At 44.1% G+C, this 23,246-nt stretch overlaps 2 protein-coding genes across 4 annotated transcripts in view; both read left to right on the top strand.

The window, feature by feature from the left end:
- Positions 1 to 20,937, top strand: part of ranbp2 (RAN binding protein 2) — a 45,808-nt gene extending 24,871 nt beyond the window's left edge. Inside the window, exons 20-29 of one of the 3 annotated variants that reach the window (XM_046366665.1) lie at positions 1,837 to 1,992; positions 2,092 to 2,178; positions 2,373 to 2,578; positions 2,701 to 3,502; positions 3,656 to 3,766; positions 3,917 to 4,062; positions 5,122 to 5,395; positions 5,505 to 5,680; positions 5,818 to 5,991; positions 6,210 to 8,389. In XM_046366665.1, the coding sequence (XP_046222621.1) occupies positions 1,837 to 1,992; positions 2,092 to 2,178; positions 2,373 to 2,578; positions 2,701 to 3,502; positions 3,656 to 3,766; positions 3,917 to 4,062; positions 5,122 to 5,395; positions 5,505 to 5,680; positions 5,818 to 5,991; positions 6,210 to 6,515 (2,438 nt within the window). In that variant the 3' untranslated portion in view covers positions 6,516 to 8,389. Of the gene's footprint in view, positions 1 to 1,836; positions 1,993 to 2,091; positions 2,179 to 2,372; positions 2,579 to 2,700; positions 3,503 to 3,655; positions 3,767 to 3,916; positions 4,063 to 5,121; positions 5,396 to 5,504; positions 5,681 to 5,817; positions 5,992 to 6,209; positions 8,390 to 19,626; positions 19,833 to 19,954 lie in introns of those variants that run through there. The other 2 variants (XM_046366675.1, XM_046366683.1) reach the window with 2 other exon arrangements.
- On the top strand, positions 13,055 to 19,164 carry LOC124046376 (E3 SUMO-protein ligase RanBP2-like). Its single transcript, XM_046366694.1, has 2 exons — positions 13,055 to 17,534; positions 17,917 to 19,164. The coding sequence occupies exons 1-2, from the start codon at positions 13,400 to 13,402 to the stop codon at positions 18,234 to 18,236; spliced, it is 4,455 nt and encodes a 1,484-aa protein (XP_046222650.1). The 5' UTR covers positions 13,055 to 13,399; the 3' UTR covers positions 18,237 to 19,164.
- Positions 20,938 to 23,246: the final 2,309 nt, after the last annotated feature.

The raw sequence follows: 23,246 nt of genomic DNA on the forward strand, positions 1-23,246 counted from the left end.
CTTCAATGCTGCAGAAATGTTTTGGTACCCTTCCTACGGACAATTCCTTCGACCTCATGGCTTGATTTTTGCTCTGACATGAACTGTGGGACCACACACAGGTGTGTGCCTTTCCAACTCATTTCCAATCAATTGAATTTATTACAAGTGGACTCCAATCAAGTCTTAGGAACATCTCAAGGATGATTAATGCAAACAGGATGCACCTGAGCTTAAGTTCGAGTCTCATAGCAAAGGGTCTGAATACTTATGTAAATAAGTAAATTGTTTTTTATTTGACTGAAATATGCAAAACATTCTGGTCCTTTTGATTGACGCAGTAGTCTAAGGCAGTGCTTGAGGCGTCACCACAGATCTGGGTTCGATCCCGGGCTGAGTTGCAGCCGGTCGCAACCGGGAGACCCATGAGGCGGCGCACAATTGGCCCAACATCATCTGGGTTAGGGGAGGGTTTGGCCGACCGGGATGTCCTTGTCCAATCGTGCTCTAGCGACTGCTGCGGCGGTCCGGTTGAAAGCACCCTGACACGTCACCAGTTACAGTGTTTCCTCCGACACATTGGTGCGGCTGGCTTCCGGGTTAATCGAGCAGTGTGTCAAGAAAGAGTGCATCTTGGCAGGATCGTGTTTTGGAGGACACATGGCTCTCGACCTTCGCCTCTCCTGAGTCTGCACGGGAGTTGCAGCGATGGGACAAGACTGTAAATATAAATTGGATATCACAAAATTGTGGAGAAAGAAGGGGTTAAAAAAAAGAAAAGTGTTTTATTAATTTTTATTCTAAAAATGTTTTTGCTTTGTCATTATGGGGTATTGTGTGTAGATTGAGGAGGACTTTTAAATGTATTTTATCCATTTTAGAATAAGGCTGTAACTTAGCAAAATGTGGTACAGGTGAAGGGGTCTGAATACTTTCTGAATGCACTGTACAAACCTATAGTACAACAACCTAATGAGCTGCATGCCCATGTGTGATACTCAACAGTAACTCTTACTCTAGTGAAATATAGATTTCTACAGATGAAGGTTAGGATTGCTGTTTAGCTATTGGAGGAGTGAAATGACTACGTTCCTGGTAGCAGCCAGTTGTGTTGACGGCGATTCAGAGTCCTTCTCCCTCTGTTTAAAAGGAGACACGGGGAGATTCCAGCCATGCTTGCTGACAGAAATGTGATGTCACACACACATTTGTAGTCCAGGATGTGTAGCAAACGTGTAAAATCAAGTCCCACTCTGTTTCGGTTTGTTCCAGAGATTTACAATATGTCCCAGTGAAAGAGCCAGAGTTGAAACTCCGGTAGCATGTTCTTTATGTCACAAGCAAAACTTGCTCTACCACTGGAAAGTAATCGTTGAATTGGTTTTAGAGCAGCAGGAAGAAATGGTATAACTGCTATCCTCTATGGTTGGCCTCATGTACAGTACACTGTAGCTCCATGGTTCTAATGTTTATGATGCTTTTGAGATTGACTTACTCAGTAGTAATAGTATTGTCAGAGATATAGGAGACTTCTCGCTCGGTGTGGTGAAATGCACGGTGTCAATTTTTTTTAGATGCATGTGTTTTGATGAGGAACTAACCCTAGACATGCACCTATCTGCTTAGTGAAATGGTTTTGTGACTTTCTAGTTAATAAAATGTTAGCCTGCCTTTTAGAATCAAATGACAGTTTCTGTAGATGCAATTTTCAATAATAATAATAAATCAAATTCCCCTTGGAGATTAATATAGTTGTATTAATCGGTTCCTGCTCTCAATGTCTCTCTGTTCTGTACACTTTTCTGTAGGAAGGGAGCCTCCTGACTGAGTTGTCTCTCCATTTGTGTTGTGTTATAGCACCCTCCCATGCGGAGGCCGACAGTGAGGTGGAAGTGGTGTATGTGAGGCAGCCAACAGTTGAGCAGGCTCTTCTGGCTAAGGAACTCCTGCTGCCTCTCACCTTCTTCTGCTACCAGAACGAACCAGGATATACCAGCGACGACCAGACTGATGGTGAGAAACACTCTCAAACTTATTTTTACCTGCATGAGCAACCGTTTGGTAATTGTAGTTGAGTGTTGCTAACTTTAGTTTGTGCTGTGAATATTGCAGATGAGGACTTTGAGACAGCAGTTAAAGCCCTGAATGGAATACTATACCAGGATCCTCCTGAGAGAGAGGCTGCAAGTGCAGGTTCTGGTAAGTTTCATGGCCAAAGCAGCTATAGAGATGGGTATGAATAGGACAGGTTGGGGTGAAATTTCTCCTCAAAAGTTACTTCACGAATAACCTGCTCCAAATCAAATCAAATCAAATCAAATTTATTTATATAGCCCTTCGTACATCAGCTGATATCTCAAAGTGCTGTACAGAAACCACTCGTCTCCTCTCAGCAGGCCAGGCCGAGGCAGGTGTTGAAGGTCTGGACCCGGAGGTTGAGGTTTTATGGGAGAAGAGGCCAACTCCAGAGGAGGAACAGAAAGCCAGGAACCTGCAGCTGCCTTCAACCTTCTTCTGTGGTGTAGGCAGCGACAGCGAGGCAGAGAAGGACAAGCCAGAGGACTTTGAGACAGAGTTCCGCAAAGCACAGGAGGCTCTGGTGAGACTATATGATATGCATTTGTTTGCACAAAGGTAAACAACTTATGTGGCATTGGGTTTTAAGAAATTGAAAGTGGTTCTCTCAAGCAAATGTTAACTGTTTTAGTTATTGTGTTTCAGGATGCTGAGAGAAGCTCAGACCCTGTTTCATCTGAGGATGTGTCCTCCAGCACCTGCGATACAGTGCCAGAACTACAGGTCCCAGACCAGTACCCCAGCAGCCAGGAACAGGCTTCAGATCAGTCTGGGGCAGAAGTCCAGTCTTCTACAGCAGAGGAATATGTCCCAGATCAGTCCTTAACCATTCAGGAGGCTGAAATCCCAACCCCAGGTAGCCAGGAACAGGCCACAGAACAGTCAGTTACCATCCAGGATGCAGACATCCAATCTTCTACAGCAGAGGAACAGGTCCCAGTTCAATCAGTAACCATCCAGGAGGCAGATGTCCAGTCCTCTATAGCAGAGGAACAGGTCCCAGTTCAATCAGTAACCATCCAGGAGGCAGAGGTCCAGTCCACCACAGAGGAGCAGCAGACTCCAGATCAGTCAGACTCCACTTCAACACCATCGCAGACTGCCGTCTCCCGCAGCAGGGAGCAGGCTACCACTCCAAACCCTTCAGAAAAACCTGCTGCTAGTCCCCCAGCTTTGGTAACCCCCTCATTTGGTTTTGGATTTGGTGCACAGTTTGGCAAAAAGCCAGGGCAGTGGGAGTGTGACATGTGTCTTGTTAGAAATGAGGAGTCTGCAAGCAGTTGTGTTTCTTGTCAAACTCTAAACCCTGCTGCCAGCAGCGGGGAACAGGCTCCAGATCAGTCAGACTCTACTCCTGCAGCTATCAGCAGCAGCCCTATAGACCTGTCCGCCAAGAAGACCTCTGAGCCTGACTCCAATACTACATTTACTACAACCACTACTCGGGGTATGAAACATTTATCACTGCAAAGCCTTTTGAATTCTACCCTCACTTAACTCTTGGCAATGCCTTCTATGTCCTCCCAGCAACAAAAATTCCACTTCTGACACCAATGCAGCAAACTGAGATGTCTTCTCTTCCTTGCTTTCTCTTTTACAGATGCTCTTAACTCATTTGGCTCATTGGGCTTCAGTGCTCTAGGAGGGGAAGGATTCTCCTTTGCTGATCTGGCACATAACACTGGGGGGGAATTTGCCTTTGGAAAACAAGGTTGGTACTTCTACGTTTTCTGAATGCGATTGACTGAAGAAAATTCAATATGTTGTGTGTTCTTAAGATTTCTATTCGTCACCGTGACAACTGAGCTTTGTTTCAGTGAAAACAAGCATTTCATTTAACTTTTTTATCTTTCATTGTTAGATTCCAACTTCTCGTGGGCGAATGCCGGGGCTACGTTGTTTGGAGCTGCAGACCCAGCCAAAGCTGAGGGAGGGGAGGAGGAGTGTGATGAAGGGGACACTAATAATGTGGGCATTGACTTTGAACCCATAGTCTCTCTACCAGAGGTACTTATCAATGCACTGCAACTCATCTTTCTCCACTTCCCCTTACTGGGAATGTCATGTTATGAAGTAAAGTAAGTAGCCTTGGCGTGTGCGAGCCAGAACGGCTCATAGGAGCAGACCGGTTTCTGTAGTGAGGCAGCTTGTTGTACAAGTACACCGCCTGGACAGGACACCTGTCTAACGCAGGGCCTTACCCCAATCAATCTGTTTAAAGGGAAAATACACATAAAACCACTCATTCTTTAATTTACAGGGTTAAATAACACTAAAATGTGAGAAACATTTTTTTGTGAATTTATTTTTCATTTTGCCATCATAATAAGGTTTGGAGCAACATGGAAAATTGTTTGTTGCATCTCAAGTCGTCTACAAAATCCACAATGCAATGCTCTCTCTACGGGCAAACACAGCTACACGCTATAATACAGAAGATAATATCAGTATGTTAGTTAGTGCAGTTTGTTGAGGAGATTTTACAGCTATCAATTTAGGAGTCTACAATCTCACCGTGTTCAAACTGCAGATCGATGTGCCTAACAGAGTGGAGTCTGTAAGGCACATGGGAAACGTTGAGAGAAGAAATCCTCCCGAGTTGTGACATCAGCCAGTATTGAAATCTGACATGTATGATAGATGATTTTGCGATCTAAAAGGCTTATTCCTCTTAATTTCCAGTGTAGTGAGAGCGACTTTATCACAATGCTACGTCATACCGGAGGCATTTCTGCCTGCTCGAACCACAATAACTCTGATACACATGAAAACATGAAATGACCCAGGGAATCGATAGAACATCACTCATAGATGCACAAAAACAATATAACATTCAAAATGGGTGAACCTTTCCTTTAATGCTGAGTTCCAAGCGTTATAACTGACTAAATGTGTTCTAGGTGGAGGCATAGAATGTGGAGTAATGCCAGCTCTAGACTATCTATATGACAGAGAATCTTGCACGTTCTACTCAACACATTTCTATATGAGTTCTGTAATCTTACACCCTCCTGATTAATGAGCCCTTGGTCTCGTCATTAACCTGCGTGTAACTGTGTTGTCCAGGTGGAGACTAAGTCAGGGGAGGAGGATGAGGAGATCCTGTTTAAGGAGCGTACCAAGCTGTACCGCTGGGAGAGAGACCTGGGCCAGTGGAAGGAGAGGGGTGTGGGAGACATCAAGATCCTCTTCCACCCCGATAAGCGGTTCTACCGGGTGCTGATGAGGAGGGAGCAGGTGCTGAAGGTCTGTGCCAATCACACCATCTGTCAGAGCATGGAGCTCAAACCCATGAACACCTCTAACCAAGCCCTAGTCTGGACAGCTACTGACTTTTCAGGTAGGTCTATACATAGCTCGGCAACACACACACAAAGCTACGGAAATATATTGATTCGTATATCATTTGAATTGATAAATATTTTTTTATCAACAACAAAAAAATCCAGAGGGTGAGGGTAAGGTGGAACAGTTGGCAGCCAAGTTTAAGACCGCGGAGCTGGCCGAGAGTTTCAGGAAGACCTTCTGTGAGTGTCAGCGTCAAATGAGCCAATCAGAGGCCTCCACCCTCTCCTCCCCCCAGCTGTCCAGGGTACAGGAACATTCCAGAGACACCAATCCCCAGGTCAGTGTTTCCCCTGTCTGCTAATGTATAGGTGGACCACCTACCACTTTTGTCCCTTCCACCTACAATAATGTTTAATAATATTTCTAGAGTCCACGAAGGCCTGTAAAATAATTAATATCAAACTCTGCCCCCAGGTGTACCTCTCTATCTCCGCTGACGACGAACCCCTGGGAACGGTCACCATAGAACTGTTCTCTCACATCGTCCCCAAGACAGCTGAGAACTTCAGAGCGCTTTGTACAGGACAGAAAGGCTTCGGGCTGCGCAACACTGTCTTCCACAGGGTCGTACCCGACTTCATGTGTCAGGTGAGAAGCAGGGAGTTGTGGGGTTAGCCTCAAACCAGAGGGGGTTTGCCTCAAACCAGACAACAATCAGAGCCAAAGTGCTTTCATATCCTTCAATACCATGTTTCCCAAAACATAGGTCACAGTTAGTGCCTCTTGGAACATAAAACATTTTGTAAACCTCTGCAAGAATGTATAACTCTGCTTGGTCCGGTCTCTGTATTGTCCTCTTTCCTCAGGGTGGAGACATCACCAACCAGGATGGGACAGGAGGGAAATCCATCTACGGGCACAAGTTTGAGGATGAGAATTTTGACGTGCGCCACACAGGCCCGGGGCTGCTGTCCATGGCCAACCACGGCCGAGACACCAACAACTCCCAGTTCTTCATCACTTTGAAGAAGGCTGAGCACTTGGACTTCAAACACGTGGCCTTTGGCTTCGTCAGAGAGGGCATGGATGTGGTTCGCAGCATGGGAGAGCTGGGCACCAAGACTGGCAAACCCAGCAAGAAGATTGTCATCACCGAATGTGGACAACTGTAGAGCTTTGTTCTGTTCACTGACTGTTGACAACTCAACTGTAGAGCTTCGCTCTGTTCACTGGCACTTGACAACTCAACTGTAGAGCTTCGCTCTGTTCACTGACTGTTGACAACTCAACTGTAGAGCTTCGCTCTGTTCACTGACTGTTGACAACTCAACTGTAGAGCTTCGCTCTGTTCACTGACTGTTGACAACTCAACTGTAGAGCTTCGCTCTGTTCACTGACTGTTGACAACTCAACTGTAGGGTTGAAATCTGGTCTCTGACTGGACGTCTATCGGCCTTCACTCTGGCCATGGACTGGACAGTGATAGGCTTTCAAACTGTGGAGTGGACAACTATAGTAGGCAAATCTCAAATGAGACCCTATACCTCATGTAATGTAAAACATGTTTTGTTTTTTTGCAGGGTTCTGGTAGTGTACTACAGGGGAAATAGGGTGTCATTTGAGACCGAGATGGTCTCCTTTTCATAAGTGTTGCCCCACCCTGAGGGCAGCATGTGACTGCGTGAATCTCCAGACTTTATTTTTGTGTATAATGTACATTAAATTATTTTCATGTGTTCTATTAAAAGTTCAAAACGCTGGTTCCTTCATAAGCTCCCTAACTGGATTGTTTTGCATAATTAAGCCTTAATTGAGATTAACAAGAAACCTTGTTTAAAAACCAACCTCTGTTCAAAATGAACTATGTTCCTCTCTCCTGCTCCCTGTGAATACTTTTAGGTGTGGTGGTGTGTTTTTGTGTATACATTGATTTCATAATGTGCAAATCATTGAGACGAACCTTGTTCATCTTAAACTCCGAAAGTAGGAATATGAAGAACTATAACCTGCTGTGTGACACTTTGGGAGGGGGATGACATATCTTGTGGTTGTGGAAGAAGCTTCCATGGTTTTCTGTTGACAAATATCACTTGGCATTGAAACAATTCTTATTGTCAATATATAAATGATGCTGGAGAATGTCTTTAGAAATAAAGTTGCTTTATACTGATAATTATGAGGATGCCCTTTACGATTTCAAACACACTACATGACTAAAAGTATGTGGACACCTGGCGTTGAACATCTCATTCCAAAATCATAGTCATTAATATGGAGTTGGTCCCCCTTGCTGCTTTAACAGTCTCCACTCTTCTGGGGAGGCTTTCCACTAGATGTTGCAACATTGCTGCAGGGACTTGCTTCTATTCAGCCACAAGACCATTAGTGAGGTCTGGCACTGATCTTGGGCGGTTAGCCCTGGCTCGCAGTCGACATTCCAATTCATCCGAAAGGTGTTTGATTTGGTTGAGGTCAGGGCTATGTGCAGGCCAGTTAAGTTCTTCCATATCGATTGAGACAAACCCCCTCTGTATGGACCTCGCTTTGTGCACAGGGTGATTGTCATGCTGAAACCGTAAAAGGCCTTCCCCAAACTGTTGGCACAAAGTTGGAAGCACAGAATTGTCTAGAATGTCATTGTATGCTATAGCATTAAGATTTCCGGTCACTGGAACTAAGGGGCCTCGCCCAAACCATGAACAACAGACCCAGACCACTATTTTTTTCCACTGCTCGGCTCATTAAGAAGGAAAGATATTCCACAAATTAACTTTTAAGAAGGCACACCTGTTAATTGAAATGCATTCCAGGTGACTACCTCATGTAGCTGGTTGGGAGAATGCCAAGTGTGCAAAGCTGTCATGAAGGCAAATGGTGGGTACTTTGAAGAATCTCATATCGAATATATTTAGATTTGCTTAACTTTTTTGTTTACTGCATGATTCCATGTGTTATTTTGTAGTTTTGATGCTATAGATTTTGATGCCTTCACCATTATTCTACTATGTAGAAAATAGTAAAAAATAAAGAAAAACCCTGGAATGAGTAGGTTTGTCCAAACTTTTGACTGCTACTCTATATTGTATGTGTTTTAGCTAAATGTACAAAAACTACAGACGTATTGGTTTCAGGCTTTTCATTATCGACAGAATGCACCTAAAAAGATGACAGTGGGGCTAACTATTGCTTTTCTGGTTCACTAAGAAAGCAAAACGTATGTGTTTGGTTGTTGAGTCAACGAGCCCATGCCCAATTAAAACAGTTTAAAATTATTTCAGAATATTTAGGCTAATCATTTATCCTGCTTTGTGGTACAAATCTAGTTTCATATCATCCTGATCGTGAATGCATGTGATGATTATTTAAGGTAATACAATTTATCTGGAGTAGAGCCTGTATTCAGTGGGGATTGTTTGAGGCTAACCTAATCAGCAAACTGCAGACGGGCCTGGACATGTACTGGCTTAAGCAGGGGAACACGTCTGGCACTGCAGGATTTGAGTCCCTGGAGGCGTAGTGTGTTACTGATGGTAGGCTTTGTTACTTTGGTCCCAGCTCTCTGCAGGTCATTCACTAGGTCCCCCCGTGTGGTTCTGGGATTTTAGCTCACCGTTCTTGTGATCATTTTGACCCCACGGGGTGAGATCTTGTGAGATCGAGGGAGATTATCAGTGGTCTTGTATGTCTCCAATTTCCTAATAATTGCTCCCACAGTTGATTTCTTCAAACCAAGCTGCTTACCTATTGCAGATTCAGTCTTCCCAGCCTGGTGCAGGTCTACAATTTTGTTTCTGGTGTCCTTTGACAGCTCTTTGGTCTTGGCCATAGTGGAGTTTGGAGTGTGACTGTTTGAGGTTGTGGACAGGTGTCTTTTATACTGATAAGTTCAAACAGGTGCCATTAATACAGGTAATGAGTGGAGGACAGAGAAGCCTCTTGAAGTTACAGGTCTGTGAGAGCCAGTAATCTTGCTTGTTTGTAGGTGACCAAATACTTATTTTCCACAATAATTTGCAAATAAATTCATTAAAAATCCTACAATGTGATTATCTGGAGAAAAAAATCTCGTCTGTCATAGTTGAAGTGTACCTATGATGAAAATTACAGGCCTCTCATCTTTTTAAGCGGGAGAACTTGCACAATTGGTGGCTGACAAAATACATTTTTGCCCCACTGTAGGTATTAATGAAATTGTACTGAACCTTCCTCTTTCTACCAAAACTGTCGTGGTTTTCATTAATACAGTATGACTTTCATAAAACCTGTGGATGGAAAAGTGGCTATGGGCATTCCAAGTCTTTTCGGTGACGGCCTTTTGAATCTTCATTTAAAATTATTTTAAAAAATATACCTAGTACCATGAAAAAATTAGCAAATCTCAAATATATTGTGCAAAAGGTAGGCTACCATTATGTTAGGTCATTTTTTACCTCTCCAAATTATTAGCAACACCCACCAGTAGCACGCACTCCAGCAGGTATATTGCACTGGTCACCCCCAAAGCCAACACTTCCTTTGGCTGCCTTTCCTTCCAGTTCTCTGCTGCCAATGAATGGAACGAATTGCAAAAATCTGTGAAGCTGGAGACTTATATCTCCCTCTCTAACTTTAAGCATCAGCTGTCAGAGCAGCTGTACCTGTACACAGTCAATATGTAAATAGCACACCCCACTAACTCATCCCCGTATTATTACTTACCCTCTGGCTCTTTTGCACCCCAGTATCTCTAATTGCACATCATCATTTGCACATCTATCACTCCAATATTAATGCTGTAATTATTTTTGCCTCTAGGGCCTATTTATTGCCTACCTCCCTAATCTTCTACATTTGCACACACTGTACATATATTTTTATTTTATTTTGTGTTATTGACTGTACGTTTGTTTGTGTGTAACTCTGTTTTGTTTTTGTCGCACTTTACTTTATCTTGGCCAGGTCGCAGTTGTAAATGAGAACTTGTTCTGAACTGGCTTACCTGGTTAAATAAAGGTGAAATAAAAGATGGCCAGTTTCTTTAGAAAATTATTTTGTAACTTATCTGCAGAAAAACTTTACTTTGAGCTCAAAAAGCAGTAGTAGTAGGTTCAAATCAGGGAGCCAAAATGAACGTCTCTTTCGCGATTTGGTTCCTGACGTTCACGAAAATGATCCGTTCAATAGCAAAGGACCCATCACTAAATTGCTGTCGTGTTTGAGTTAGAAGCGGTAACATGAATGAACATTCCAGAATCTATACTATTGATGGGTTTGGATTTCTGAGCTTGAACTATTATTAATCATTAGTTCTAATAGAGACATGAGGGGTGCAATAGCCCAGAGTTTACACCAGGAGATGTCTGTAGGAGGGAGTGTTATGGTGGGTGGGAGGGGCTGAATGCAGGGAAAGCAGTCACGTGGCAGTACTGATAAGGGGAGAGAGCCGTGGATAAGGGGGTCGAGGTCAGGTCACGTTAAGGGAAAAGGAACCGTTTATTGCCCATATCACTTGGTTTCCTGCCTAGCAATAAAGATGTATAGCAATGTTTAGCGAGAAGGAGGAGATTCCACCTAAAGTGGGGTACATATACCACCACTATTGTAACCATGTCTTTGTCTGTTCAGCTGTTCGATCCTTTGGGAAGAATAAACTTGGTTTAAGCTTTCATAGTGTCCGTCTGGTTCTTACTCTGGTAATTAGAACCTAATACTATCAACACTTTTTCTACCTGCAAATACAGGTATGAAAAATACACCTTTTGTTTATTTAATCTGTTAGTTAAAGTGTGGATACATTTGATCAGTTTTAACTTTACATCACTTCCGTTTCCTAAAAGAGACAGAGTCCTGCAATCCTAGCCTGGCCTCTGTCCAACACCACACCCCCTACAGACAAAGTACAGCACAAACAACACCCACCGAATCAGGAAATGTTCCCAATCTCCAACACAACAAGCATTTCCAGAGAAACGAAACTGATCTGTGATACTTTGCTGCTCAGCCTGTTGATGTGTTTACTATAATGGCAGATGCAATGGACTTGATGAATTGTTCAATTTGCCTGGATCTGCTGAAATATCCGGTGGCTATTCCCTGTGGACACAACTACTGTATGGGCTGTATTGAGGACTGCTGGAATCAGGGTGATCTTAACGGTGTCTACAGCTGCCCAGACTGCAGAAAGACCTTTACCCTGAGGCCTGTTCTGAACAAAAATACTCTACTGATTGAATTGGTGGAGAAACTGAAGAATACAAGACTACATGCTGCTTCAGCTTCTCACTGTTATGCTGAACCTGGAGATGTGGAGTGTGATTTCTGCATTGGGAGAAAACTCAAATCTGTGAAATTCTGTCTGGTGTGTCTGGCCTCTTACTGCGAGACTCATCTACAGCCTCATTATGAAGTAGCTCCATTAAAGAAGCACAAGCTGGTCAAAGCATCCACACAACTCCATGAGATGATCTGCTCTCATCATGATAAACTGCTGGAGGTTTACTGCCGTACAGATCAGCAGTGTATCTGTTATCTTTGTACAGTGGATGAACATAAAGGCCATGATACAGTGTCAGCTGCAGCAGAAAGAACTGAAAAACAGGTAAGGACATGAGTTTTGTATTTCACTCTCATGTCTATTACCACAGTTGATTACTAAGTGTTCTAAGGGCTCAAACAGGAAAAAGCCCGATGCACCATAAAATATCCTGTGCCTCTTATTAAGTCTTATTGTCTTATGAAGTCTACTCCACATTCTAAATCTATTCTACATTTGAATTATACTTTTCTTATTTTTATTACCTCATGGTTTTGATTTACATTGGGTTTTTTAAATATTAAAATCTATCAACATTTGATATTGTACATAGCACAATACTTTCTTTAATTTGGTGTTTTTTGTGATGTATTTAACATTTAATATTTTTGTTCAGAAACAGTTGGATGAGAAACAGCAGATATTAAAGCAGAGAATCCAGAAGACGGAGATGGGGGTATTGGGGGCGAGACAGTCTATACAGTTTATCAAGGTAATTCTTGAAGAGGTCCTTTGGCTGATTGCCTTCTCAAAAAAATACTTTCTTTTTGTCTAAGAAACTGTAATCCCACTGAACCCCACTGTGGGGAACAAGCTGACTAGGGTCCTGATGAGAGCTGAGTGAGTGGAATGGTTGAAGTGGGCCCTGTCCTCTCTGTGTGTCCTAACAGAGCTCTGCACAGGCAGCAGTGGAGGACAGTGAGAGGATCTTTCCTGAGCTTATCCGCTCCATTGAGAGAAGGAGCTCTGAGGTGAAGCAGCTGATCAAAGCCAAGGAGATGGCTGAAGTGAGTCGAACTGAAGGACACCTGAAGCAACTGGAGGAGGAGGTGGTTGAGCTGAGGAGGAAGGACGCTGAGCTGGAGCAGCTCTCACACACAGAGGATCACATCCATTTTCTCAAGGTGACATCACTCATTCTGTTAACAGAGGAAACAGCTTCTCTAGACTTCTGTGGTATGCCTCCAAAAATCTCCTTTCTATGGTTACATGACTTTACCTTGTTTTCCGATCTCTCATAGAGTTTCCAGTCTTTCTCTGTCCCGCCGGGAATTGAGGGCTTACTCAGCACTTTTAACCCTCATGTCTCCATTGAGGATGTCAAGAAGTCACTCTCTGAACTACAAGACCGAATGGAGAATGTATTCAATGAGGAAATGGTAAAGATATCTAGAAAAGGTAAAGCTTATATCTCGTGCATACAGAACAATGAAGACTATATTTTAGTGGTATATATATGCTCTGTTATATGCTCTGTTCAATTAAAAGTCCAATCTGCCATATTTATTGATATATATACACATCGATTCTTGTCTCAGGAGCTTAGTACACACGTATTACCTCAGCATAACCCACAAGATGCACAAATAAGTGTTTATAGTTAAAAATGTTTAAATCTATCCTTTGATCTTGTCCTTGCATCATTTCAGTTATTTATTTGAAAGAGGTTACATTTCTCCAGCCCCACCCCACTGCTTTAAAACTAACCATGTGGCTGGCTGCTGTTTGGCTAGGGAAAAAATAATAACAATTGTGCCTTTTAAAATGTATTTATCTAACTGTTTTCCTTTTGAAGTTGGATCTGCCCTTCATTTAGCCAGTAGCCCCTCTGGCTTCAGCTTCCAACCAGTTATCAGTCCCTCCAAGTCCCTGGCCAAGCTGAACCGGATCAGAGTGTCTGTGGACGAGGACCAGGACGTGACTCAAGACAAACAGGCTACTAAAACCAAAGTCTTTACTGGTGGGTCAGCTTCAGTGGGAGGATTTACTTTTAGATTTGGGGCCGACTCTCAGCCCACCACCAACCCTCCCATCCCTGAGTCTGGCTACTTCATCAAGCCCTTCGTCGTACCTGTCCAACCAGCTAAGAGCATTGAGAGAAAGCCTGTGGACTTTGGGAAGATGTATTTTGGCCAGCCGATCCCTGCTGAGCCTCCTAAAGTGCTTAGCTTTGGTGCTGGAATAGTCGCCCAGTCCACTCCATCATCCGCTGCCTTTAAATTCAACTCCAACTTTAAATCCAATGACGGGGACTTCACTTTCAAGTCCAAAAATAGTGAGACCCTGTTGAAGCTTCTAACGTCAGACATTCCCACCAAATCAGAGGGACCCTCAGAGGGGAAGCCCCAAGTGCCTCCTAGTAAGGGAGGGATTTTTACCTTTGGCACTAAAAGCGCTCCTGGGTTCTCCTTTAATGACTCAATCCAGATCCAGGACAAACCAAACCCGTTTGGAAAATTTGACCAGCCATTTAGTTTCACTGATGTAACCACGCCGGTATTTGGGCTGGCAAACACAGCAGAGGAGGAGAAGCGAGCCGAGAGCAATAACAAAAGCACTCATGTGGAGGAAGACGAGGATGGGCCTCACTTTGAGCCTATTGTGCCCCTCCCTGACAAAGTAGACGTGAAGACTGGAGAGGAGGAAGAGGAGGAGATGTTCTGTAACAGGGCCAAGCTGTTCAGATTCGATGCGGAGACAAAAGAGTGGAAAGAGAGAGGTATCGGCTTAGTCAAAATCCTAAAGCACAATACATCAGGGAAAGTGCGTCTGCTGATGAGGAGGGAGCAGGTTCTGAAGATCTGCGCTAACCACTACATCACGCCAGATATGATCCTGAAATCAAATGCTGGATCTGACAAGTCCTGGGTCTGGAATGCCGTTGATTATGCGGATGAGGAACCAAGGCCTGAGCAACTGGCCATCCGGTACAAAACGGAAGACGAGGCATTGCTCTTCAAGACAAAGTTTGAAGAGGCTCAGAAGATCGTTCCCAAATCTCCAAAAATGCAGCAAGATCAGTCATATAGGAAAAATAATTTTCCTAAACTCTCTGCTCCATTGGCGACAAACTTTGCTGCCCAATTAGCAAAGAAGTACGGGGAGTGGGACTGTGATGTGTGCTGTGTAAGAAATGCAGCTAAAGTTATGCAGTGTGTTGCCTGCCAGACTGCCAACCCTAATGCCCCATCAAAGCTGGACAGCGCACCGGCTACTGACATCAAAGGGTTTACTAGTGGGGCAGCTTCAGTGGGAGGATTTACTTTTGGATTTGGAGCTGACTCATCAAAAGACACCAGCAGCGCAGGATCTATTGGAGAAGGATTTGGGTCTTTTGGAGCTCAGATACCCTCCTCCTTTACGTTTGGAACCAGTGGCACCACTTATATACCTGCTGCTGGTTTTGGTGCCCAGTTTGGAAAGAGGCAAGAAACCACAAAAGTTGCAGCAGAATCAAAGCCCTCAACCATGCCATTTGGCTCTGGATTTGGTGTGCAGTTCGGCATAAATCCAGGGCAGTGGGACTGCGATACGTGCACTTTAAGAAATGAGGCATTTTCAAACAGTTGTCTCTCTTGTCAAACTCCTAACCCTTCAAGAAAACCTGCTGCTGTTGCCCCAGCTTTGGCAACCCTCTCAATTGGGTCTGGATTTGGTGCACAGTTTGGCAAAAAAACAGGGCAGTGGGAGTGTGACACGTGTCTTGTTAGAAATGAGGAGTCTGCTAGCAGTTGTGTTTCTTGTCAAACTCCTAACCCTTCAGCAAAATCAACAGTAGAGGTAGCACCAACAACAGAGCCAACAGTGTCAGACTTTGGTGCTGCTTTTTCAAGGAAGGATGGACAATGGGACTGTAACACATGTCTTGTCAGAAACAACGACTCTGCTAGTCAATGTTTCTCCTGTCAGATGCCCAATCCCAATGTTAAGAGCATAGCCACAGCTGCCACTTCCAGATCATCCTTCAGCTTTAACTTCGGGAGTCGGACTGCCTCTACTCAACCCACAGGCACTGGGTTTAAAGCAAACTTCAACGGTGACAGCTCTTTGCAGTTTGGTACAGGCAAAGTTGATAAAAGTTCCCCTGCATCCTTCAAGTTTGAGACCCCTCCTCGGGCTGAAAGCAGTACCCCCACTGCTGCAGGCTTCTCTTTCACCATGCCCATCCCAGCAGGTGGCTTTAAGTTTGGCACTCAGGAAACTGCAAAGGAAACCCTACCAGCTGAAACTCAGACTCCTTCTTCAGGGTCTGCGTCAATGTTCCTGAAGAATATCGCAGAGCAGCACAGAGAGAAGGAATCTGGTGTCAGTGTATATCCATCAGTGCTGTCAGTGGACAAGACGGGTCAGGATGAAAATCCCCTCTTCATTGGCAAACCCAACGTCTTCAGTTTTGCAGACTTGGCTAAAAACTCACAAGGAGACTTCCAGTTTGGTCAGACTGACTCCAATTTCAAAGGCTTCACCCGCGCTGGTGAGCAGCTGTTCACATCCCTTCAGTCAAACCAGAGGGCAGACACCTCAGCTGACCAGGATGAAGAGGGCATATACAAGCCAGAGGATAATGACAATATCCAGTTTGAGCCTGTGGTCCAGATGCCAGAGAAAGTGGACCTGGTCACAGGAGAAGAGGACGAACAGGCCCTCTACTCCCAGAGAGTGAAGCTCTTCAGGTTTGACGGAGACATCAGCCAGTGGAAGGAGAGGGGCGTTGGGGTCCTCAAGTTCCTGAAGAACGCCACCAATGGCAGGCTCAGGGTGCTGATGAGGAGAGAGCAGGTCCTGAAGGTGTGTGCCAACCACTGGATCACCACCACCATGAACCTGAAGCCCTTGGCTGGCTCCGACAAGGCCTGGATGTGGCTGGCTAATGACTTCTCTGATGGAGATGCCAGACTGGAGCAACTCGCTGCCAAGTTTAAAACCCCGGAGCTGGCTGAGGAGTTCAAGCTGAAGTTTGAGGAGTGTCAGAGGCTCCTGTTAGACATCCCACTGCAGACTCCTCACAAGCTTGTTGACACAGGCAGAACTGCACATCTCATCCAGAAGGCAGAGGAGATGAAGTCCGGCCTGAAAGATCTTAAATCTTTCCTGACCGATGACAAAACCAAGATCAAGGAGGACGACAGCCATGCTAACATCACGACAGCCAGTAACACCTCTGGTCTGAATATCAAGCCCCACGCAGAGAACACTGGCCCTACCTTAGAATGGGACAACTATGACCTGAGAGAGGAGGCTCTGGAAGACAGTGCTGACACCTCTGTCTACGCCTTACCCCTGGCAAGCAGCCCAATCAGGAAGGACCTCTTCTGCTTTGGAGAATCCACAGAGGGCTTCAACTTCAGCTTCCAGCCTGTCGTCAGTCCCGCCAAGTCGCTGGCCAAGATGAACCAGAGCGGGGTGTCTGCGGACGAGGAGCAGGACATTAGCCAGGAGGAGGAGCGGGACGGCCTGTACTTTGAGCCTGTGGTTCCCCTGCCAGACCTGGTGGAGATCTCCACTGGAGAGGAGAATGAAAACGTGTGTTTCAGCCACAGGGCAAAGCTGTATCGCTATGACAAAGACCTGAACCAGTGGAAGGAGAGGGGCATCGGAGACCTCAAGATACTGCAGAACTGCGATACCAAACGAGTCAGACTCATCATGAGGAGAGACCAAGTCCTGAAAATCTGCGCCAACCATTGGGTCACATCTTCTATGAAGTTGGAGCCCATGAAGGGTGCTGAGAAGGCCTGGGTCTGGAGCGCTATTGACTTTGCCGAGGTAACTAAGGGAAATGTTGAGCAGTTAGCTGTCAGATTCAAACTGAAGGATGTGGCTAACTCCTTCAGAGATATATTTGACCAGGCTAAAACTGCCCAAGAGAATGAGATTCTGGTCACTTCAATCGCCTCCAGTGTGTTGTAACTTTAATGTGTTAGAGTTAATGTTTACGTTTATTCTTTGAGCTGTATCTGTAAAGATATTTCTTTAGATTTATTTGCATATGTAATTGTATTGGGTTGTGTTGAATTACGCTTTTTGACAAAGTCCCAGAATGACTTGCAAGAGAAATTAATGATAACGTGCCAATTATATGCAGGTGCGGGTGATCATGGCTGACTTTTCCAACAGCATCTTACCTGCATTGCTCTGTACCAAAACAATTGTTGTTAAATGTAATGTAAACAAGTATTCTTACTAAAAGAAGCTTTCGTATCAAAACCGACGTCCCGAGTCATTACTAAGAAGTTAGTTAATCTAAAACAGTGAGACCCTTACTCAGGAGGAAGCAATAGTGACGGAGACAACCGTGTGTGGACAAGCTGCTGTGGCCATCCTGGAGGATTCCACCACAGAACGGACGGAGCTGAATCATGAGACTTTACACACCCCTGACTGTAAGTCCTCCACCGGTACTCCACATAGCCCTCTCAACCTCTCCAGGATGGTGATGTCCCCACCCAAGTTCCTCTTTGGAACAGACTCTCTCCAAAAGTTTTTCGGCAGCAGCCCACCATCATCCAAGGAGGATAGTTCTCCAGAGAGCTCCAAGGTTAAAGACAGCGGTCGGACCTCCCAGCCTTTAACCACAGATCCGGGTTCGATCCCGGGCTGAGTTGCAGCCGGCCGCAACCGGGAGACCCATGAGGCGGCGCACAATTGGCCCAACATCATCTGGGTTAGGGGAGGGTTTGGCCGACCGGGATGTCCTTGTCCAATCGTGCTTCTACAGATGAAAGTTAGAATTGCTGTTTAGTTATTGGAGGAGTGAAATGACTACGTTCCTGGTAGCAGCCAGTTGTGTTGATGGCGATTCAGAGTCCTTCTCCCTCTGTTTAAAAGGAGACACGGGGAGATTCCAGCCATGCTTGCTGACAGAAATGTGATGTCACACACACATTTGTAGTCCAGGATGTGTAGCAAACGTGTAAAATCAAATCCCACTCTGGTTCGGTTTGTTCCAGAGATTTACAATATGTCCCAGTGAAAGAGCCAGAGTTGAAACTCCGGTCGCATGTTCTTTATGTCACAAGCAAAACTTGTTCTACCACTGGAAAGTAATCGTTGAATTGGTTTTAGAGCAGCAGGAAGAAATGGTATAACTGCTATCCTCTATGGTTGGCCTCATGTACAGTACACTGTAGCTCCATGGTTCTAATGTTTATGATGCTTTTGAGATTGACTTACTCAGTAGTAATAGTATTGTCAGAGATATAGGAGACTTCTCGCTCGGTGTGGTGAAATGCACGGTGTCAATTTTTTTTAGATGCATGTGTTTTGATGAGGAACTAACCCTAGACATGCACCTATCTGCTTAGTGAAATGGTTTTGTGACTTTCTAGTTAATAAAATGTTAGCCTGCCTTTTAGAATCAAATGACAGTTTCTGTAGATGCAATTTTCAATAATAATAATAAATCAAATTCCCCTTGGAGATTAATATAGTTGTATTAATCGGTTCCTGCTCTCAATGTCTCTCTGTTCTGTACACTTTTCTGTAGGAAGGGAGCCTCCTGACTGAGTTGTCTCTCCATTTGTGTTGTGTTATAGCACCCTCCCATGCGGAGGCCGACAGTGAGGTGGAAGTGGTGTATGTGAGGCAGCCAACAGTTGAGCAGGCTCTTCTGGCTAAGGAACTCCTGCTGCCTCTCACCTTCTTCTGCTACCAGAACGAACCAGGATATACCAGCGACGACCAGACTGATGGTGAGAAACACTCTCAAACTTATTTTTACCTGCATGAGCAACCTTTTGGTAATTGTAGTTGAGTGTTGCTAACTTTAGTTTGTGCTGTGAATATTGCAGATGAGGACTTTGAGACAGCAGTTAAAGCCCTGAATGGAAAATGGTACCGGGATCCTCCTGAGAGAGAGGCTGCAAGTGCAGGTTCTGGTAAGTTTCATGGCCAAAGCAGCTATAGAGATGGGTATGAATAGGACAGGTTGGGGTGAAATTTCTCCTCAAAAGTTACTTCACGAATAACCTGCTCCACTCGTCTCCTCTCAGCAGGCCAGGCCGAGGAAGGTGTTGAAGGTCTGGACCCAGAGGTTGAGGTTTTATGGGAGAAGAGACCAACTCCAGAGGAGGAACAGAAAGCCAGGAACCTGCAGCTGCCTTCAACCTTCTTCTGTGGTGTAGGCAGCGACAACGAGGCAGAGAAGGACAAGCCAGAGGACTTTGAGACAGAGTTCCGCAAAGCACAGGAGGCTCTGGTGAGATTATATGATATGCATTTGTTTGCACAAAGGTAAACAACTTATGTGGCATTGGGTTTTAAGAAATTGAAAGTGGTTCTCTCAAGCAAATGTTAACTGTTTTAGTTATTGTGTTTCAGGATGCTGAGTGAAGCTCAGACCCTGTTTCATCTGAGGATGTCCTCCAGCACCTGCGATACAGTGCCAGAACAACAGGTCCCAGACCAGTATCAGGCTTCAGATCAGTCTGGGGCAGAAGTCCAGTCCACTACAGCAGAAGAACAGGTCTCAGTTCAGTCATTAACCATTCAGGAGGCAGAGGTCCAGAGCTCCTCTACAAAGGAGCAGCAGACTCCAGATCAGTCAGACTCCACTTCAACACCATCGCAGACTGCCGTCTCCCGCAGCAGGGTGCAGGCTACCACTCCAAACCCTTCAGAAAAACCTAATATATGCCATTTAGCAGACGCTTTTATCCAAAGCGACTTGCAGTCATGTGTGCATACATTCTACGTATGGGTGGTCCCGGGGATCGAACCCACTACCCTGGCGTTACAAGCACCATGCTCTACCAACTGAGCTACAGAAGGACCTGCTAGTCCCCCAACTTCGGTAACCCCCTCATTTGGTTTTGGATTTGGTGCACAGTTTGGTAAAAAGCCAGGGCAGTGGGAGTGTGACATGTGTCTTGTTAGAAATGAGGAGTCTGCAAGCAGTTGTGTTTCTTGTCAAACTCTGAACAGGCTCCAGATCAGTCAGACTCTACTCCTGCAGCTATCAGCAGCAGCCCTATAGACCTGTCCACCAAGAAGACCTCTGAGCCTGACTCCAATACTACATTTACTACAACCACTACTCGGGGTATGAAACATTTATCACTGCAAAGCCTTTTGAATTCTACCCTCACTTAAATCTTGGCAATGCCTTCTATGTCCTCCCAGCAACACAATTCCACTTCTGACACCAATGCAGCAAACTGAGATGTCTTCTGATAGTGGAAAATATAGTTTAGATGATCAATTATGTATTCGTTAATGATTAGAAACCATTTATTCTAATACTATTATGTTATGATATGAAAAGTAAAGGTTATTGATTAAGCTGTTACTGAAAATGTAAGCAGAACTAATTTGATTGTCTGTGCCTCTTGGGAAGGTCAAGGGGGGAGAAAAAGCTTTTCAGACAAGATAAGAATGTTTGGGTTTTATTCCATTGTTGAGAGAAATCTGTATCTTTTAGACAGGTTGTAATGTCTGGTTTATGAGGGGGAGTAGAAAGCATCTCCGGACCTAAACAAAAAAACAACGGGGCTATCGTGGGAAACTGATGATGTCATTTTGAGTTTATAACCTGTGGAAATCTGTGTATAGGCCAGTACTCTCTGGAATTAAAACGCTCTTTAACCTGGCTTTTAAGACTGGTCTCAATCTACTTCATGCATAATTAATGAACTTACAACTCATTAAATGAATTAGAAATGAGTGCTAATTGGTATTGGCAATTAAAACATTAAAGGAATTTAGAATTCCTCTATCAATTTGGTCCTTTGAGCCGGATCTAAACAACTCTACCTGTTATCTGAAGGTAATACGCTGAAAATCGTGCACGGACGAGTTTTTGACTCGTTTTACTAAAGACCTGACCTCTGAATTGAGGTTAAAATTAAAACAGGCCTGCGTATTATCACGGAGGACAGGAAGGGTGACTAGATACAACGAACAGTGCTTTTCCCAGTCGGCAGCAGGTAAAGTAGCCTTTATTCTCGAATTTGGGAGGGATTATTTAGGATATTTATTGATTCAAATGTTATAAAGGAGTTGAATTTGATCAATAATAGGTGCTTGAATATTCCGAACAAATAAAATGGGTTTCTACCGGGGGGTATTAACCAGGATATCGATAAAAAGGAAGCAGGGTCCGAAATTGACCCTGAGGTAAGGTGCACTACCACCAAATAAACTAGAGCTTAATAAAGCCTGGTCTTGCAAGCCAGAAGGATTATTAAGGAGTGATATAGTACGCATTGGAGAATTAGGACGCTTGTTCCGTACAAATAGGATGGCCAATAATTCAATAAACATACCTAAATAAAGTTTTACCTGATAGTCTATCTGTATATGGGAAGCTGACTGCGGAAAGTAGCAGATAGGTATGTTAAAAAAGGTGAGATAAATTAGGCTTGGTGAGAAGGCAGGGTAATTCTAGGCGAACAGAATAAATGAACCTGTACAATGCTGAAAGAAATTAATATCAAATGATAAGTGATTAGTCTAGATTAGTGAGATTCGAGACATTAACGATTGAAAGTCCCCCAAAAAATATCCTTTGGGTGAAATGTTATTGTCCGATCAAAAGTCTTCTATAGACGTGGTTCACAGGAGAGGTCAACTTAGTCTAGAGTAGTGAGATTTGAGACATTTTACGTTGAAAGTCCCAAAGGAATATCCTTTGGGTGAAATATTATTGTCCGATCAAAAGTCTTCTATGGACGCGGTTCACAGGATGGAAAATACATACTGATTATTTTTAAAGGAACACACACATAGGTAGACAGGATAGTAGTAACGGTAAATTACAAATTTATAGAACTGCACGCACATAGAATTTAAAATGATATAGAAAGGCATAGATAAGTGTTTAAAAACATTGCTACTAGATACATAAGATTAAGAATGGGGAGGAATGCCTCGAAAGAAGCCCCAGAACTAACGGGAGACGAGCGATACATGGCACAGAAAGACAAGAGAAACATCGATTTCTGTCTAAGATGGAAAAAGAAATACGATTTTGATGGCCGTCTAAATGTAGAAAAGCTGGAATCCCTTATAAAACAGATACATAAGGAATGTGGTAATAATGTGAAAAAGCAGAATAAACAGGGGTTATACACGGCCGGAGTTTGGCTTTCGGAAGCAAAAAAGAGAATGGGACGCGCCGAAAAAGAGATTAAATCTAACAAGGTTCGAGAGACACTACCCTCTGCTCCCGCAGATAGAGAAGTTAACCAATTGAGTGGGGGCGAGGATAACAAACTATATCTTCCTAGATTATACCAACAATGCAGAGATAATCCAGTTGACGAATTTGTGATTATAAGAATACGGGTGCTGGAGCAACCGGTGAAATTACCACCCAAGTATGTGGATCCCGCGGAAACTAAGAGAGGTATGATGAAGTTAGAGAAGGAAATAAAGTCGAGAAAAATGAATAAGGTGGGTCAAAAGAAAAATACAAGATGTTTTAATTGTAACAAAATTGGACATTTCGCCCGGGAGTGTAACACTCCACGAAAAAATCGTCAACAGGTTGTAATTTAAATGTAGGGAATAACGGAGAGATACGATACAATTTCGGGCTATCTGGACGTTATAGCATGGTACGTTAAATGTTAGGGTATAGTAAGTTGAGAAGTTCGGTTGGGTTTACTCTGAT

The sequence above is a fragment of the Oncorhynchus gorbuscha genome, linkage group LG01, assembly GCF_021184085.1.
Source record: "Oncorhynchus gorbuscha isolate QuinsamMale2020 ecotype Even-year linkage group LG01, OgorEven_v1.0, whole genome shotgun sequence".
Taxonomy (NCBI): domain Eukaryota; kingdom Metazoa; phylum Chordata; class Actinopteri; order Salmoniformes; family Salmonidae; genus Oncorhynchus; species Oncorhynchus gorbuscha.